This window comes from Pipistrellus kuhlii, unplaced genomic scaffold (assembly GCF_014108245.1).
Source record: "Pipistrellus kuhlii isolate mPipKuh1 unplaced genomic scaffold, mPipKuh1.p scaffold_m20_p_9, whole genome shotgun sequence".
NCBI classification, from domain to species: domain Eukaryota; kingdom Metazoa; phylum Chordata; class Mammalia; order Chiroptera; family Vespertilionidae; genus Pipistrellus; species Pipistrellus kuhlii.
The window spans coordinates 48,160,176-48,178,000 of NW_023425595.1; the positions used below are offsets into that span (position 1 = coordinate 48,160,176).

At 42.0% G+C, this 17,825-nt stretch overlaps 1 protein-coding gene across 2 annotated transcripts in view; it reads left to right on the forward strand.

Annotated features, from left to right (window-relative positions):
- The window catches only part of FAT3 (FAT atypical cadherin 3), a 636,217-nt gene that overhangs the window by 519,765 nt on the left and 98,627 nt on the right, over positions 1-17,825 (forward strand). For both annotated transcript variants that reach the window (XM_045577545.1, XM_045577546.1), the window contains exon 8: positions 15,907-16,182. In XM_045577545.1, coding sequence (XP_045433501.1) covers positions 15,907-16,182 — 276 coding nt within the window. The remainder of the gene's footprint in view (positions 1-15,906; positions 16,183-17,825) is intronic.

The window sequence follows — 17,825 nt, forward strand, 5'->3', positions numbered from 1 at the left end:
CAGAAATCGTGATTGTTCCTGTATGGGAGAGTGAGATGTGTTTGTTCGCTGATCATTTGCTGTAGATTTATCTCTTTGACAACATCAGCTTTCCTTGAATTTATAAGGAGGAGAACATTTACATTGTCTGAGTTAACACACTGTGATTTTATTCACCTCATTTGTTAGTCACAGTAAGTTAGAGCTAGAGAATACCTAAGGGTCCAACTTCATTTTACAAACTGCGATCAGATGAGTGATACAGCTAAGGTCTCACGCATTGCTAAAGACAAGGACTGGAATTTGGTGCTCAGACTCCCCCGTCCCATTTTAGCCTGGATTGGTGGAGGGACCTAGGGGTTGTTAAAACCACTGAAGACTGGGCTCCACTCCCAGAGATCCTACAGGATTCTAACAGGCAGCCATGGTCGGGACCACTCCTTCTACTCTGCTACTTGAGTGTTTCTGAAAGGGTGTGGAATCAAGGAGGAGAAAATCTCTAGGTGAGACAAACACAGTGTTAGCTATCAGTATGAGGCAGGTTTGCCCTAAATGCAAGAAAAGGGTTTTTATTATTTGTTTTTATTTTAGTATCAGATACTTTAGAATAGTTATGACAGGATTGGTATACACACACACACACACACACACACACACACACTCGGGTCCTATAACTTTTCCCACTTCCCTCTCTGGTTCCCATGACCCCAGAGGCCATTACTGTTGATCAAGATCCTTTTCTCCGCTGAGCCCAGGTGTCCTCAGAATCCTCCCCAACACAGTCCTTCAGGTAGTGAAGATGAAATGCTTGCCAGCCCTGAAGTAAGTGTTGATGTGTTTAAAATATGATGTAAGCCTTTGTAACTGTGTAGTTTTGAAAAGGGGATAAGAGGAAGAGTGTTTCATGTGCTTCTCTATGCAGCTGCCTCTTACTTTGAAGAGGTTTCAAAAATATGCTGAGACCCCTTTGACACTATTCATAATCACAGAATGTTGGGATTCTTAGGAAATAGTAAGGATTATTATACAATAGTACAACCCTTTTACTTTCATCTGAATAAACAGACACCTAGAAAGAGAGGAACATGCACAAGATAAAGCAGGCTGAAATGTGACTGCTCCTGAGCCCTTCCTGGAATGACTATAGGATCCTATTTGCCTGAGAGGGTCCAGTTTTCTCCTGTGGCAATGATATAATTAATTTCATTAACTCCTAAAATTGCTCCAGTTGGGACAATAAATCACATGGTCACCCTATCTAAAGTTGTACAGTTTCAGGGTATTTTTTCAGGACACCAGGAAAGTGTCTGTGGTTGACATCCTACAGGAATTGCACCAGCCTAATCTATATATATATAAAAGCCTAATATGGAAATTCTCCCCTCCGGAGTTTATTTATTTTTTTTTTAAATATATTTTATTGATTTTGTACAGAGAGGAAGGGAGAGAGATAGAGAGTTAGAAACATCGATGAGAGAGAGTCATCGATCAGCTGCCTCTTGCATACCCCCTACTGGGGATATGCCCGCAACCAAGGTACATGCCCTTGACCAGAATTGAACCTGGGACCCTTCAGTCCCCAAGCCGACGCTCTATCCATTGAGCCAAACCGGTCTTGGCTCCAACTCCGGAGTTTAATAGTTCACCATGACATGTGCTGACCACCAGGGGGCGACATGAAGCAAAGGAAGGCCCCAGTTGTTAGTTGGAAGGCCCCAATCAGCTTTGCCTAGGGACCCTACCTGTGCATTTTGTGCACTGGACCTCTAGTATAAAATAACCCACTTGCAGTACTGCTAAGTCTTCAGTGCTCATTCAATTTAAGTGGAAATTTAAATCAAGCTTTTTAAATTAGACATGTCTTAGCATATCCAACCTCAACTTTTTAGCACCACTGAAAAATACAAGATATATCTGAGTGAAATACAAATAAAGCATGGAACCCTATTCATTTCCATACTTTTCTCCAGGGTTTTATAATAATTGAATTACATGGTAATTCAATATGCCCAGGATGTACTAGAGATATATTAAGTATATTTAGAGAATACATGGTAATTCAATATGCCCAGGATTTTTTGAGATATATTAAATATTTTTAGAATAAGCAAATGAATAGCAGACACTACATATTCAACAGGACCTATATAGCAGGCATGCTGGATCCAAAGCATAGAACCCATTCATGCAAACCAAAAAAAATTATCAATGAAACATGTATTTTAGAATTTCATTAGGACCCAACCAGAAAGCAGTTAACAGCATCTATTTCACAACTATTTCTTTATGCATACCATGTGCAAGGAGCTGTACTAGATGCCTGAGGTCACCGTGATTCATATTTTAAAACCAGGTCACTCATGTGTATCTAGTTTTAAAAAAATTAAGATGGAATTTATTTCAGACTAATGATTTCCAGGCCAGTTGGGAAGGAGTCAGAGAATTGGGGTGAACTTGGAATCTCCCCTTGGTAAGGCCAAGCTAAGCTAAGCGAATTAATAAAGGGTATCCAGAGATTTTTCTTGTCAAAAGCTTCCAAGTTACTCTGTGTCCCCAGAGCCATGACCCTCTCGAGAAATGAGAACTAACAGCTTCCAAAGCATAAACCTGTATGTCATCATTATTACCACCAAAAAGCCACCACTGTCTACCGGGCTGTGTTGGGCCTGGACACCCCACAGCAGCCTCCGCTCACACGTGCCACCGCCCTCCTGGCAGTCGTGACAGCAGCTGCTCCCCGAGGCAGTCAAAGCCCTCCGCGTCAAGGACACTTTTACAAGAGGATGTTTGGGGAAAGAAAAGCATCCTAGCTTTCTTTCAGAAACCACTAAAGCATGCTCCAACCCTGACTCTAATGATTCCACCATCAAACAGATACCCTTCACCGTATAACTGAATAAATGCCCTGAGCCCCCAAGCACCTGTTCAGTTTCCCTTTGGGAACTCTTCTCTGCTTTGTTCATCTGGAATCATAAAACACGGTATGACACAAGTTTCAATCGGCCATAAACAACATGTGGAAGTCTACTTGGCGAATGTCAAATAAATCTGAGCCTCCAGGCTCTCTGTCTGCATGAAAAACGCTTCCTTCATCTTCGGTTTGGCCTGTTCTCCCAACTCACAGGATTCTCGTGCCTCGGAGCTACACGATCTGGTGATGAATAAACATCCTTTTCCTTACTAACATTCCCCAACGTGAGCGCAGACTGTAAAATGGTGCTGCGGAGGTCAAGTTGCAAAGATGCAGATGTACTAAATGGAAGAACAGAGAGCCTCCCAACATATGAAGAAACCTCCTGGCGAGATGGACAAGGGCCTCTGCATAAAATAGTTGTTGATTTTATGAAGGACGTTGCTGTACTTTATGTAATACAGCAGAGTATTTGACAGCACGGGCTTGGTAGCAATAAATCCGTGTTCCAATCCCAGCTCTTCCACACAGTAGCTGAATTCCTTCCAGCAGGTGCAGGTCCATAAATTTCTCTGCACTCTAGTCCTTGCATCTATAAAATGGGCAGACTCACACCTGCATCACTAGAATTGCTGTGGGTTGCATGCGTTTATAGATACAGAGTATTAGCATGAGGTCTAAACACAGTAAGTTCTTAATAAATATTAGCTGCTGCTGCTGCTGGTATTACTGTCCTCACTTAGCCTAGTGGACCATCTGTATCATGGAGACCGCTACCGAGGTGGTTGTGGGACATGAATGAGAGCCTGAGCCAGCGCTCCTGGGAAGGGGATGACTCAGTGCTGCATCCCAGGCTTTCCATGGAGGACTGTTCTGGACACTTGCTGACTGTCCTGGGATGGAAGTGCAAGATGATCCCTGAAAGTAGCTTCAATGCAGATCAATCCAGGTAGAACTTGTCAAGGACTTGGAGGTGCATTCCTGGATTTTCCTAGTTCCTGAGGCTCCCTCCCAGGGTGGCCACTTTTGATGGCTCTTTGACACAGTCTTCTTTTTGCCTAAAACCATCCAACATTGTTGAGTGCTTTCTGTGGTCCAAAAAGTACCTTTAAAAACCTACTCCCACTTTCTACATGTATAATGTCATGGAATGGGAACAAGTAGTTCATGATTGGCACCAGAAATAGCATTACTCGAGTCTAGACCACGAAATGAATAATGTGGAGTGGAGAGATTTAAAAACCCACACTCTGGTTCTAGCTGCTTTCTTTCCTGTGAAGACCTCTGCCCAACCTCTAACCCCTGCTGCCTCCAGCAAACCAGTGCAAATCAGTACCCAGTTGTGCAAACAAATTAAGCTCTCCAAGATATTCTGAAAGGTGCCTCAAGCCCATCAACTTGTTTATAAAAGCTGGTGTGTATGTACCTTTTTTAAGAGAGTAGGTCCTCAGTATTCATCAGATGTCCAAATGCGTATGTGGCCCAAAAATGTTAGGATAAATTAATTCATCATCACTTTTTTCATCACTCAGAAACTCCAGTTAAAAGTTTCAACATGCTCCCTAAAAAACATACACACCTGAGGGGGTGGTTGGTTTTCAAAGTGACCAAGCTGGCTGTTTCCATGATGTTCCAAAGCACTGTTGGTCTGGGTTAAGAAAGAGAATAAGTTTGTCTACTAAAGCCCTGGATAGCAAACAAGAGGTTAACTCCCTTTGAGAAATAAAAAATAAAAATAAAAAAATAGAAATAGTCATGCTATTCTTTCACATTACAGAAGTGTTCTTCACTTTGATGTTGTAGAAGTTCAGAGATGAGCATGAGTGTCTGCCTGAGAAGGGAGGGACACAGGGTTGAGAGAGGTGGTACAGTCCGTTAGAGGAACTGTGAGGAATCACAGGAGCACCAGCTGCTATGAGAGGGTAAGGGGAATATCTAGGTGACAGATCTTAAGATAGAAAATCCTGGGTTATCCAGATGGGCCAGTATCATCACATGGACTCCTCAACAGATGACTTTCTCCAGCTGAAGTCAGAAAAGATGCAGCAAAAGGGGCAAAGATTCCAACTGTGAGAGAATCTGAAACACCACCATTGGTTTGAGTGTGGAGGCGGCAACATGACAAGGAACACGAACAGCCTTGAGGAGCTAAGAGCGGCTTCTGCTGACAGCCAGCAAGGACAAAGGGCCTCAAGCCTATAACCTCAAGGAACTGGATTCAGCTAAATTGGAGCTGATTCATCACCAGAGCCTCCAGAAATGAACACATCCCTGCTTTCAGCTTTGTGAGATGCTGGCAGAGAACCCAGTTGAGCTTTATCATACTCAAACATCTGATCTTCAGAACTAGGAGATGATAAATGAGTGTCGTTTTAAACTGCTACGTCTGGTCATTTGAAACAGGAAACTGTCCACCTAAGAGACATCCAAACCTGCAGAGAATTTTCATGAGCTTATCTGAGCCACACTGTTGACATAGGCCAGGGAGCAAGACCTCAAATGCTCTGGAGAATGGCAGCTGTTTCATACATTAATATCAAAGAAGATGGAAGGAAGATGCATGAAATCCATTGGTGGTAGCTTAAGGAAGTGGGAGAAAGCAAAGCAGGGAATTCTGTAGGATTGAGTAAAAAGCAGAATGGAAACACATAGGTGATTGTTAATACTTAACATTTAAAGTACACAGAGATGGTATGCAGGGAACCGGATAGTTATGAGGAGTTAAATGATCTTGTGTTCTGGTGCCTGCTGTTGTGCCTTCCAGGGGTCTAGAAAAGAACATTACTCTGTGATGCTGAAGGCATGAGAACAATGGACAGAGCTCACTTTAAAGTAAAGATTGATCTTTGCTAAGGAAACCACAGGTCTGAGACATGACTACCTGCTGTGATATGCCCAGTTAGGAATTTGTAATCAGACCAACCGGTGTAGTTCCTTTTGGTCACCGAGCTTGTCAGACCTGCCATCTGGCTCCCCTATGAATTCACAAACGAATCCCCTATTGTCATGCTCATTTTACAGATTCAGAAATTAAGGCAAAGCAAGGTCCAGTAACTTGAGTGGATCAGGGCCCAGACACAGACAGTTGGATTCCATAGTCTTATATCTGAACCATACACTGTGCTGCCTCTGAAAGGCACAACTAAATTCTAAGGCAGGAAGAGCAACTTACCTAGCCCTACTAGTTACCAGGGAGACACTTTTTAAGGTGGCTGCCTTGGGAATGTGGCACCCCTGTGGCCATTAGAATAGAATGTCTCATAGCCAGCCATACATAATATCCCATCCTCCTCACTGCCCTCTCTTCAACCCGCCGAGCTTACAGACGACAAAGACATGCATTTCTGAGGATGAGAAATTATGAATTTTAACAACTTTCCTCAAACATCTGCCAGACTGGTCTGAGCTACTGCATCTTCACAGCAAATTTAATCAAATGTAGAGCATGACTCTTTCAAAGGGTCAATGGATGGAAATACATAGTAATATAAAATTCTTCATATTTGCATAATAAGATTTAGCAAGTCTTATTCTTAAGTTTCATTTCCCTGCCACCCTATCACCATTACACTCATTTTTCTGGAGAGAAACTGAGGCACAGAATGGTGGTTTGGTGGCCACCCTAGGTATACAAGAGATACAAACCCACTTCTTCTTCCTCAAACTCAGATACACCTCGGGAACTTCCCCCTGCACACCCATACACACACAGTATACGCTTTAATGCATTAGGGTAAGCATTTGGCATAGCAGAAGGAGCACTGACCCTCAATCAGGTTATTCAATTTCAAGTCAGCGTTTAACCAGTGCCCATCTGTGTTACCACAGGATGTAGCTCCATCTCGATGAGACTCAGTTCCTTCTGTATAATAAGGCTAAGACTTACATGCCTTATGGGTTGTTGTAAGAATAAGATATTATGAGAAGGTCCTTGAAATTCCGTGATGTGTTGGACACATGCAGGTTTTATTGTTACAGCCCCCCTTTCAACTTAAAATTGGAATAATCCACCTGATAACTAGACAGTATTATGCATGTGTGGCTTTTATTGTTACTTATGAAAGATAGTCATGCCCAAAAAATAACCTAAAAGTTACACTAGTTCGATATGGGGACTCATGATATGTGTTTTGGTGATTTTAATATACTTTTATTTTTCAAGTCCTGGTTTGATTTATAAAGATGTGAAAACCAGCGTATTTGTACGCTCCACAGCCAAACTTGAGATTAAAAACCTCTTTCATATAATCTCAGAATTCATAATGCCCCCAAAGCCAGCGCACTGAGATGGGCCACCAAGACTTTTGGGTCTGTGTTGACTGGGGCTGGCAGGTCTGGAACCTGCCACCCCTAACATTAGCCTTGTCCTCCTCAGCCACGGGGGTTCCGTTCGTTCCTCTTCTGTCTCTAAGTGACATGCTGAGAGTTCCTTTTAATCTCCTTTCTTTACAAACAATCTTTACCTTGAAAATTTGGACTTGGAATTATCCTTTCTCTCCACCTGGCTCTGCTTAAAAGGGGAGTGCTGGGGGGAAGGATAGAAAAAAGAAAAAAAAACCTCTTGTGCCAAATCTGCTCCATGATTTCCCAAATGCATTAGTCAACAGAGCCAAATATCAACAGTACAGCAATTGAAATTTCTTTTGAGAGCCAAATTTTTTAAACTTAAACTTCTTCTAAGGCCACTTCTTCAAAATAGACTCACCCGGCCATGGTATTTTGTGGAAGAGCCATACTCTAGGGGCCAAAGAGCAGCACGTGGCTCGCGAGCCACAGGTTGCCGACCAGGGCCCCAGATCAAGGAACTCCCAAGGGACACTGCCTCATCAAAGGTTTTCTTTCCTCTCTTGTAGTGTCGTGGCACACAGAGCAGGTAAAAAGGACAGTGGCCCAAAACTTCCTGGTATACTTAAGTTAGGGAAATGCTGGGGCAAGTGCGATTACATAGAGAAAACAATAAGGCAGCAGCCAACTCTAATGTGAGACCCTGTGTTAAAAAAAAATAATGGCAAAATGTCACTGCCTCTAATAGGTCTGTGCCTGACACTTTATGTGTAAATCAGTTTTTGAAAATGAATTCCAATTTTAAGGGCAGCAGGGAACTCTCTGTTTAGAATAATCCTAGGATTGATGTTCCTAAAGAGAGAGCTGTCATGTCAGTTACCTATTTTGTAAATGCAGAACTCTGTATAGCAAGGTCCATAAATACTTGCACCCATATTTGTTCACGTGTGTTTTACAACTAATGTGTGTGGAGGATAAGTACACATGGAATGGGATGATGGAATGAATGGCATGAATTCACAGTGTGGCTCCATAAGACTCAGGTTCAAGCCTGGCCCTGCCATTGTCACATTGGGCACATTCCTCAAATTCTCTGATTCTCACAGCACTGGTAAACTGGAGATAACAAAGATCAAGAAACAGAGATGATACGGGTTTGTACACTGTAAAACAAACTCAAAACTGATGTGACTTTTATATGTTTACATTCAGAAACAAAATGTGTTAGCTTGGGGAAAACACAAGGGGCGTGACCCTTGAAATCACAACGTTAGAATGTTTTAAATATGGTTTTAAAATACCAACAGAGGCCAAACAGAATTTCAGTAATTTGGCTCTTAATTGGTTCTAGTAAAAGGCGGGCTTTTCCCTGCAACTCACCCCGGGGGCTTCCCACCATGAGCCTTTGTAAGGCCGGGCTTGGCATTCACCCAGACTTAGTTGAGAGGAGCCTGCAAAGCCCAGACTGTTTGTGGTGGGCAGCACGGAAACCAGCCCTGAAGAGACTTCCTACATTCAGGTCTCCTCCTGCTTTGAGTCCATTGTACTTCCTTGGGCCTTTCAATGACCATTTTGAACACAGCATCTTTGAGAGTTACTTTGCTTTGTTTGTTAGTCCAGGAGCTCACAAATGGCCCCAACTGTGGGAAATAAAAAGCAAATGAGGAGAAGGAAGTCTTTTACAGAGAAACACTTGTTCTGACTGTAGATTAGGCTCAGGACAAAGCCAGCAGAAAGAGGCCAGCTTTTCAAGAGCACATCGACTTTGGAACATCCAAAAGGTCAGGTCAGGCTTGCGGCTGCAAAGTCTTCTGTACCCCATTGCTGTGACTGCTTCTGTGAACACAGATATTTTAGCATCGTGACTAAGTTAACTGGAACTTTTTAAAGAGAAGAATTGACATTCAGAGAATGTAGTAGACTTTCCAAGTATGGTAGAGATAAAAACAATACCCAAAACTCTGTAGGCACACTTCTCACTCCTTTTTCTGCCTTAAACCACAGGCAAAGCTTGTGCCCACGTTAGGGTCACGCCCATGGGCAAGTGGTCCTGGCACAGAGGTGAGAGCCAGGCCCAGCTTCTCTCACTCACAAAAAGCATGTGTGGTCCTAACCAGTTTGGCTCAGTGGATAGAGTGTTGGCCTGCTTACTGAAAGGTCCCAGGTTTGATTCCGGTCAAAGGCATGTGCCTTGGTTGCTGTCACATCCCCAGTAGAAGGTGTGCAGGAGGCAGCTGATCGATGTTTCTCATCAATTTTCTAACTCTATCACTCTTCCTTCCTCTCTGTAAAAAAATCAATAATATATATATATATATATATATATATATATATATATATATATATATATTTTTTTTTTTTTTTTAAAGCACATCTGGGCCAACATGCATTTATGAAGATAACCATGCTAAGTTTATGTTTAAAAGTAAACAATCTTCTGGAATGCATCCAAATGCCTGCCTATCATTTAATGGAGATCACGAAGGCATGCCCATTAGTCAGGAATAAGACAAAAATGTCACTATTTCCACTGCTGCCTAACATTGTGCCATAAGTAGAAGTCAATGCAATTTGTGTTTTAGGAATTATAAAGAAAAAAGTAAAACTTTTTTGCATGTAGCATAATTATGTATCAGAAAGGCTCAAAATAGTGAATGGAAAAGCTACTGGAAGTATGAGAAAATTTAGTAAAATGACAAGTTATAAATTTAACTTACAAACTCAATAGTCTACGTTTATAGCAAAAAAAAAATAGTAAAGAGATAATGTAATGGAAAAGAAGACTATTTAAGATAACACATGAATAAATTCTAAAAAATGTTCAAAACCCATGTGAGAAAAATTAAAACACCTCTGAAAAACAAAACAGTAGATTTGAGCAAATGAAAAAAGATAAACTATGTTTTTGGGTAAAAAAGACTCCATCCTAAAGAAACCATTTCTCCCTTAGCATAACCCCAATTTAAAATGCTTCACATTCTGCCAGGTGCTATACAGGTGGATTATCAAGTTCAGTTGGAAGAACAAGCAATAATAGCCAGGAAAACCCTGGAAAAGAACAAAGAGAGGACCTAGCTTTTCCAAATAATTAAAATGTGCTGAAAAGCCTCTGTAATTAAAACATTTGATAGCAATGCTTGAAAAGACTGGTAAACCAATGGAACAAAATAGAAAAAAGCCTGATGTACACCATTTGCATGTATAAATTTAGTATACAACAAAGTGGCTTCTTAAATTTCTGGGAAAGTGTTGATCTAAAAAGTGGCATTGAAATAAATGGAGAGCCATGTGGGGAGAAAAATAAAACTGGATCCATTCCTCACATAATATACCAGGAAGAATTCCAAATGGATTAGAGATGGAAATGTAAGTAAAGGGAACATGTAAATGTTATTTATAAAAAATGAGTGTGTTCACTATAGCCTAGAAATGTAGAAAATGTTCTACACTATGACTTAAGGTCCAGAAACAACAAGGGAAAAGATTGATGTATTCAATTACATGACCATGAAAGTAAAAAAAAAAAAAAACTAAAAAAAAAAACCAAAAAACTGCAGAGCAAAACATCTCCATGAGCAAAATAAAGATAAATGACAAAATTGAAAACATTTGCCAGTTACATCATCATATTTTCCAAAAATAAAGGCTAGGACCATTTCACTCATAGAAGAATGATCTGATATAATTTTAACAGAAAAAGAAATGGAGCGATAAAAAAAAAGAAGGAAGTCTTACCATTTGCAACAGCATGGATGGACCTGGGGAGGATTATGCTAAGTGAAATAGGCTAATCAGAGAAAGACAAGTATCCATGATATCATTCATATATGGAATCTTGTGAACAAAATAAACTGATGAACAAAATAGATCCAGAGACATAGGACCATGAAACAGACAGGAATTTCAGAGGGAAGGTAGGAGTGTGGGGATGATGGAGAGATTAACAGGGGAATTTATATGCATTCTAGAGGCCTGGTCACAAATTTGTGCACCAGTGGGGTCCCTCAGCCTGGCCTGAGGGATAAGGCCAAAACCGGCTCTTTGACATCTCCCTAGAGGTCCAAGATTGCCAGAGGGTGCAAGCCAGGCCAAGGGACCCCACCAGTGCATGATCGGGGGCCAGGGATGGGTCAAAGGAGGGCTCAGAGTATGTCCAGCCTGTCTTATTCAGTCCCAATCCGCCGGACCCCAGCATCAAGCTAATCTACCAGTCAGAGCATCTGCCCCCTGGTGGTCAGTGCACATCATAGCAAGCAGTTGAGTGGATTTAGCATATCATTAGCATATTATGGTTTGATTGGTTGAATGTAGGACTGGACAACTGGACAGTTAGCATATTAGGCTTTTATTACATAGGACTAGAAGCCTGGTGGATGAAAATTCATGCACTGGAGGGGGGTCCCTCAACCCAGCCTGTCCCCTCTCACAGTCCAGGAGCCCTCAGAGGCAGGAGGCGACCAGGCGATCAGGGGAAGGCGACGCCCCATCACACCTCTGCTGCTGCCACTGCCAGCAGCACAAGCCTTGGCCAGCCCTGCTGAGCCTCAGGTAGCCCTGGATGGCTGGGCAGCTGCCATCCAAGGCTTGCCTGCACCTTGGTCCAGCCCTGGGAAGCTGGGGGGCTGGTGGGGACTGGGGGACTCAGGAGGCAGGTGGGCAAAATAGCCAGGCCCATCCCAGGCCTGCCATCCTGGCAGGACTGAGCGGACTGGGAGCTACCATTTGTGGCTATGAGCACAGACATCTTTGAGGGCGTGGCAGTCAATTAACAGATTCTCTCCTTATTGGCTGTGGGCACTGCCATTTTGCGATGGTGTGAGGGTCAATTAGCATATTCCTTCTTTATTAGATAGGATACGCATAGCCCATAGACACAGAAAATAGTCTGGAAAAGGCATGGTAGGAGTGGGTGTGTGGTGAAGGGGGTCAGTGGGGAAAAAACCAAAGGGGACTTCTGTAATACTTTCAACAATAAAGACAAATTTAAATAAATAAATGAATAGAAAATAAAGAAAAAAAATGTAAATGACTCAAACATATGAAAAGGAAAAGATGCTCAACCCTACTCATAGTAAGAGAAAAGCAATGAAAACCCATTGAAATGCCATTTCTCAACTATCAGATTAGCAGAAAATCCAAGTTTTACTGCATAGATACTCTGTTGGCAAGGCTGTAAGACAGTCATTCTCATACACAGGGTAGGGCAAAGGCAGGTATACAGTTGTTTGTTTGGAAAATGATATAATAATTGATGAATAATAATAGAATGAACTGTGTTTTATGCACTCGCAACTGTAAACCTACTTTTTCCCCACCCTGTGTTGCTCTGGAAATGCCGAATGATAAAACTTTTGGGTAAGGGAATATGGAACTATCACCCAAAATTGAGTGAGCACTTCTCCTTTGATCCAATAATCCCAAAAGTAGGGTTCCAAATACTAATATATACTAGCAAAAGTATAAAAAGACATGGGCACAAGGCTCTTCATTATACACCCTAAGACAAGAGTGGGGAACATTTTAAATGAACATCAGTTGAGGATTGATTGAATTAACTGATTTATCAACCCATTGGAAGAACATTTCTAAACTACTGTGGACTGACCTTCAGGATATAATGAAGGGGCATGTTGACATTTCAGGTTAGATAATTCTTTATTGTGGGGGACGGTCCTCTGCATTGTAGAATGCTGAGCACATAGAGAAGAACTAATCTAAGTGATTTTAAAGATATTAATTTGACTGTATATCCCAGCAGAATAAATCCTGAGGACAAAAATAACTGCAAAATAATACTGAATTGTTTTTGAATGGCCATAATTGTAATGTAATTATAATAACAATGTTGGCATTGTTATGCTCAGGTTTTGTTCTTGTGTTTCAAATAAAACAGTGAGCAACTATGATGATGTCATTGAGCATGAGAAATTTCAGCATGGGAAAACGGAGATACAAATATAAAAAAAAAATTTTAAATAAAAACCTTGATGCCTTAATTTTAAATTGGAGGTATCAATATCAACTCATGGAATAATTATTAGAAACAAAGAACTTTTGCTCTGGCCAGTGTGCTCAGTGGTTAGAGTGCTGGCAGCACACCAAAAAGTATTGGGTTCATTCCAGTGAAGGGCACTTACCTGGGCTGCAGGTTCCATCCTTGACCCCAGTTGGATCCCATGCTGGTGGCAACCAATCAATGTATCTCTCTCACATCCATGTTTTTCTCTCTTCATCCCTGCCTTCCCCCCTTCCATTCTCTCTAAAAATCAGTGGGGGGGAGGGGGGGGGAATATCCTCGGGTGAGGATTGACAAAGAAACAAAAAAACTTTGCTGATTATGTCCACTGAATAAAAGCCAGACACATTAGCAGATCTAGCAGCAGTGAACATCCCTAATACCACCTTGTCATCTCTAAATGCCACTTCTAACTAAAAAGTAACCAACACTTTTTGAATAAATGGACAACTCGGGACTGGGCTTAGAAAATGTATAAGACGACCTCGGGGAAAAATACTGGTGGAAATTATTGGGAAGCAAGTAAGCTATCAAAGACTACAATAATTGTGTCAAAATATCATGAGTCAATTTGAAGAGGCTCTCACTGACCAGGGAAGAGCCATTTGTGCATCAGTAACTTTGAAGCACATATCAGATGTGATTAAATTCAGAAGTTCATAATGATGCTTGAAAAAAAACTACTTCATTGATTACTTTGGGAGGAGCTGAAGAACCAGCTCATTATTTTAAAAATGATAAATAGAGGAAAAAGAAGTATTTATGCTGCTGTTCCTACAGGAAGCGATCATCAGAGTAACCAAAGAGTTCTTTTTAGAGCTCCTCCCGCTAATAAGTGAGAAAGAAATCATACAATTAAAACATTACCATTTTGCATTTTTAATGGGTTAATGTTATGTATACAATGATCATCAATGTCTATTAATATCACATAACCAGAGAGAGGACCAGGTATTATGTGTCTCCGTATGGAAGTACACGGTATCACTCATGAAGTATTTTTGTCCAAGAAAAAGGAGGAGGGGGAAATTAAACTTGAATCTTATCAAGCCTTATATATGAAACTACCAATGTATAAGTAATACGGGGGACGGTAAGACCTGTAGAAAAAAAACACACAGGGATGGAATGAGTGAAATTCAGACCGTGGAAACCATAAAAATAAAATGGCTCAGTTTGTTCAATGCCAAAGATAACAACATAAAAATTGCAAGGAAATAAAGGGAAAATCTATAAATTAAAAGACATCAAGCAAATGCAATGTTTGGATCCTATTTGCATTTCCTGATTAAAAGAAACTATGAAATATGTATGCATATATATGTATAATACAAACGTAGATAGCATTTTAAAAAGCAATTATAAAGAGATGAACACTAACTGAATATTTAAAGACAATAAGGAATTAGTTCTCTCTGTATAGATGCAATAATGGTATTGTGTGTATTTAAGACTCCCTGTCATTTAGAGACATACTGAAATTACATGATGGCTGGGATTTGCTTCAAAATAATATGGGGGAGCAGGTGGGAATGAAACAAGGTTAAGCTGTGAATTCCTAATTGTCAAAGCTGAGCAATGAATACAGGAGGGTTTGTTAAGCGATGACTTTATATCTGCCTGAACACTTTTATAACAAAATGACTTATAAGGGGACACAAGTTAGGAGCTTCGTATTTCACTATCATATTCTTTACTCAACACATCCCTTCTGGAAGAGAGCCGCAATGTGTGGACACTGCAGTTGAGAAGCTCTGCTTGCTCTGAGAAGGCCACCCCTGTGTCCACTCCTCCATCCTCCGCCTCTATTGTTCCTGTCCCACTTCTGTTCCTGCCTCCATGTTAAGTCCACTATGAGGAGCACATAACAAGAACCTAAGTTAATAGAAATGGCCCTGGCTGCTTTGGTTCCATGCATAGAGCTTCTGCCTGCGGACTGAAGGGTCCCAGGTTTGATGCTGGTTAAGGGCACAGGCCTGGGTTGGTACAGGCCAGCAGGGGGTGAGCAGGAGGCAGCCAATCAGTGATTCTCTCTCATCATTGATGTTTCTATTTCTCTCTCCCTCTCCCTTCCTCTCTGAAATATAAACACTGAGTGGCCAGATTATTATGATCTCTGAATGCATAATAATCTGGCCACTCAGTGTATTATATATCCTATATAATAAAAGGCTGATATGCAAATTGTCCCCTCAACCAGGAATTCCACCAGTAGGGAGGCCAGCCAACCACCCATGTCTCCTCCCCTTGGCCAGACCCCACCCATTCACGAATTCATGCACCAGGCCTCTAATGTGTGTGTGTGTGTGTGTGTGTGTATTACAGAGGACAGATTAGTATGTCACATACATATATACACACACATATATGTATTTTTTTAAATACACGATATGGCTTTAAAAGAAAATAGGAAGAAAACACACTGAAGTCACCTTGTGGTCTCTCACATCGTGCCTCAAGTGACCCTGTGGAGTTGTCACCCCTGGGGACAAGCTTAGCTGTTCAGTTAATAGTGAGAGTATTGATCAGCTGGCGTGTATGTCCCTGACACTATGAACTCCTGGCTTACTGTCAGCCTCTAATTACAGAATATTTTCATATAAGAATGTCCTCCACATTGAGAAAGCTGCTCCAAGCGGGGATCCAAGGATCGGATCGGGCAAGAAGAAAGAGGACATTGGCATTAGTCCTCACTCTTGTCTTCCTTTAACTGTAGGTATTTATCAAAGTGCTGGATAATAATGACAACGGCCCGGAATTCTCTCAGCCGAGTTACGATGTGACAATTTCCGAGGACGTGCTCCCCGACACAGAGATCCTGCAGATCGAGGCCACAGACCGAGATGAGAAGCACAAGCTGAGCTACACGGTGCACAGCAGCATCGACGCCGCCAGCATGAGGAAATTCCGGATGGACCCCAGCACCGGCGTGCTCTACACTGCCGAGCGTCTGGACCACGAGGCCCAGGACAAGCACATCCTCAACGTCATGGTGGGCCCAAATGCTTAATTGCTCTCCTGGCAGGATCCCTGACCCCTCGAGGCACACACCTTAGTCTCCAGACGTGCAAGTCCCCTCAGTTTTGTAAGCAGTGGGAAACCTGGTCTCTTCACAGCAGGGCTGCCTTCCTTTTCGCCTTTTGCTTTCAGTGAGGAATTACTGTTGTTAGGCAGGGACTCCATCTTTTTGGCCAAACTGAAACTTGAGATGAGTTCTACAGACAGTGGCTGCTCAGTAAATGCTGCCGACAGACTGACTTGAGGGGGAGGAATAGGCCGTGTTTCCGTAAATCTCCCAGTGTGCATAGTATTGGTTCGCATCCAGAAGATTTTGTAGAAAAGTTAAAAAGAAGTTCCTTGAGAAGTTAATCACAATGGTAATCCTTTGCTGAACCTGTGCCGTGCTCCGGCCTGGAAGCATTTGGAGATTTTGTTTATTACCATTGCTCCAGCGTTGACCTTGTAGTAATACCGGTGCACTAAAGAGGACTCAAACACACGGAGGTCTGCAGAGAGCATAAACATGCATGTGGGTTCGCAGGGCCTCCTAATTATGTAGACGTTGCTTTCATTTTAAAGCGGAGTGTGCCTAGTTCCCATAATTGGGAGGTAAAGACTAACAAGAAGCCTCCTTGGTTCGTGTATGGCCTAAAACCTGTCCCTAAAACCACCCAAGAACCCTAGGAGCAATTGCACAGCCTCTGCCTATAGAAACCTCCTGGGTTCCTAAACCAGGAGGGATAACAGAGGCTTAATCTCATGTACTGCTGGGCTTTAAAGCACACCAAGGCACTATACCAATTCCCAAGCCGCTGGAATTCATGTTCTTCTAAGTGCTACTCCTCCTTCCCAAATCCAGAAACCTCTCTGGACCAGAGGATGCCGGAGTGCCGTGCCCTTGACAATGGTTTCCAGCTGGAACACAAGAGAGGCTGTGGAATCTTCAAACCCATCGCTCTGACCATCATTCACCCATTCATTAGATATCTCTCCAGCACCTAGATATTCATTAGATATCTCTCCACCACCATTCACCCATTCATTAGATATCTCTCCAGCACCATTCACCCATTCATTAGATATCTCTCCATCACTCTGACCACCATTCACCCATTCATTAGATATCTCTCCAGCACCTAGTGTGTACCAAGCACTGTCCTAGGCACCAAACATATAAAGTAGACAAAGTCCCAGCACCCTTGGGCATTCCTGTGGAATAGACCTGGATTTCAGTAAGCCCCAAATACAGAGGCCAGCCTGGTCCTTGCGTGTGAGAGCCAGCCTACAGACAGGGAAATCCAGAGCACTCATCAGGTTGCTTTTACAGGTATTCCTTCAGGGGCAGGAACCTGATGCCAGTGACTAACTCCATTTTCATGATTCTTCAAGTCATTTCTGTTCATTCTTTCCTTAAACTCAAAATGCAGTTTGGTTACCCTGTGCTCTTCTCGGTACGCTTTCTAACTTTCCACATCTTTCAAATTATGGTACCTAAAATTGAACAAATGGAAAGGACACATTTGATCATCACTACATAAAACTGCTTCAGAATCATGTGGTTAGAGCTAAAGAGTTGTTTATTGGCAAGCTTTTGCCATATGCAAAAGAGGGGAAACTTGAAAGCAGTCAGGCAGG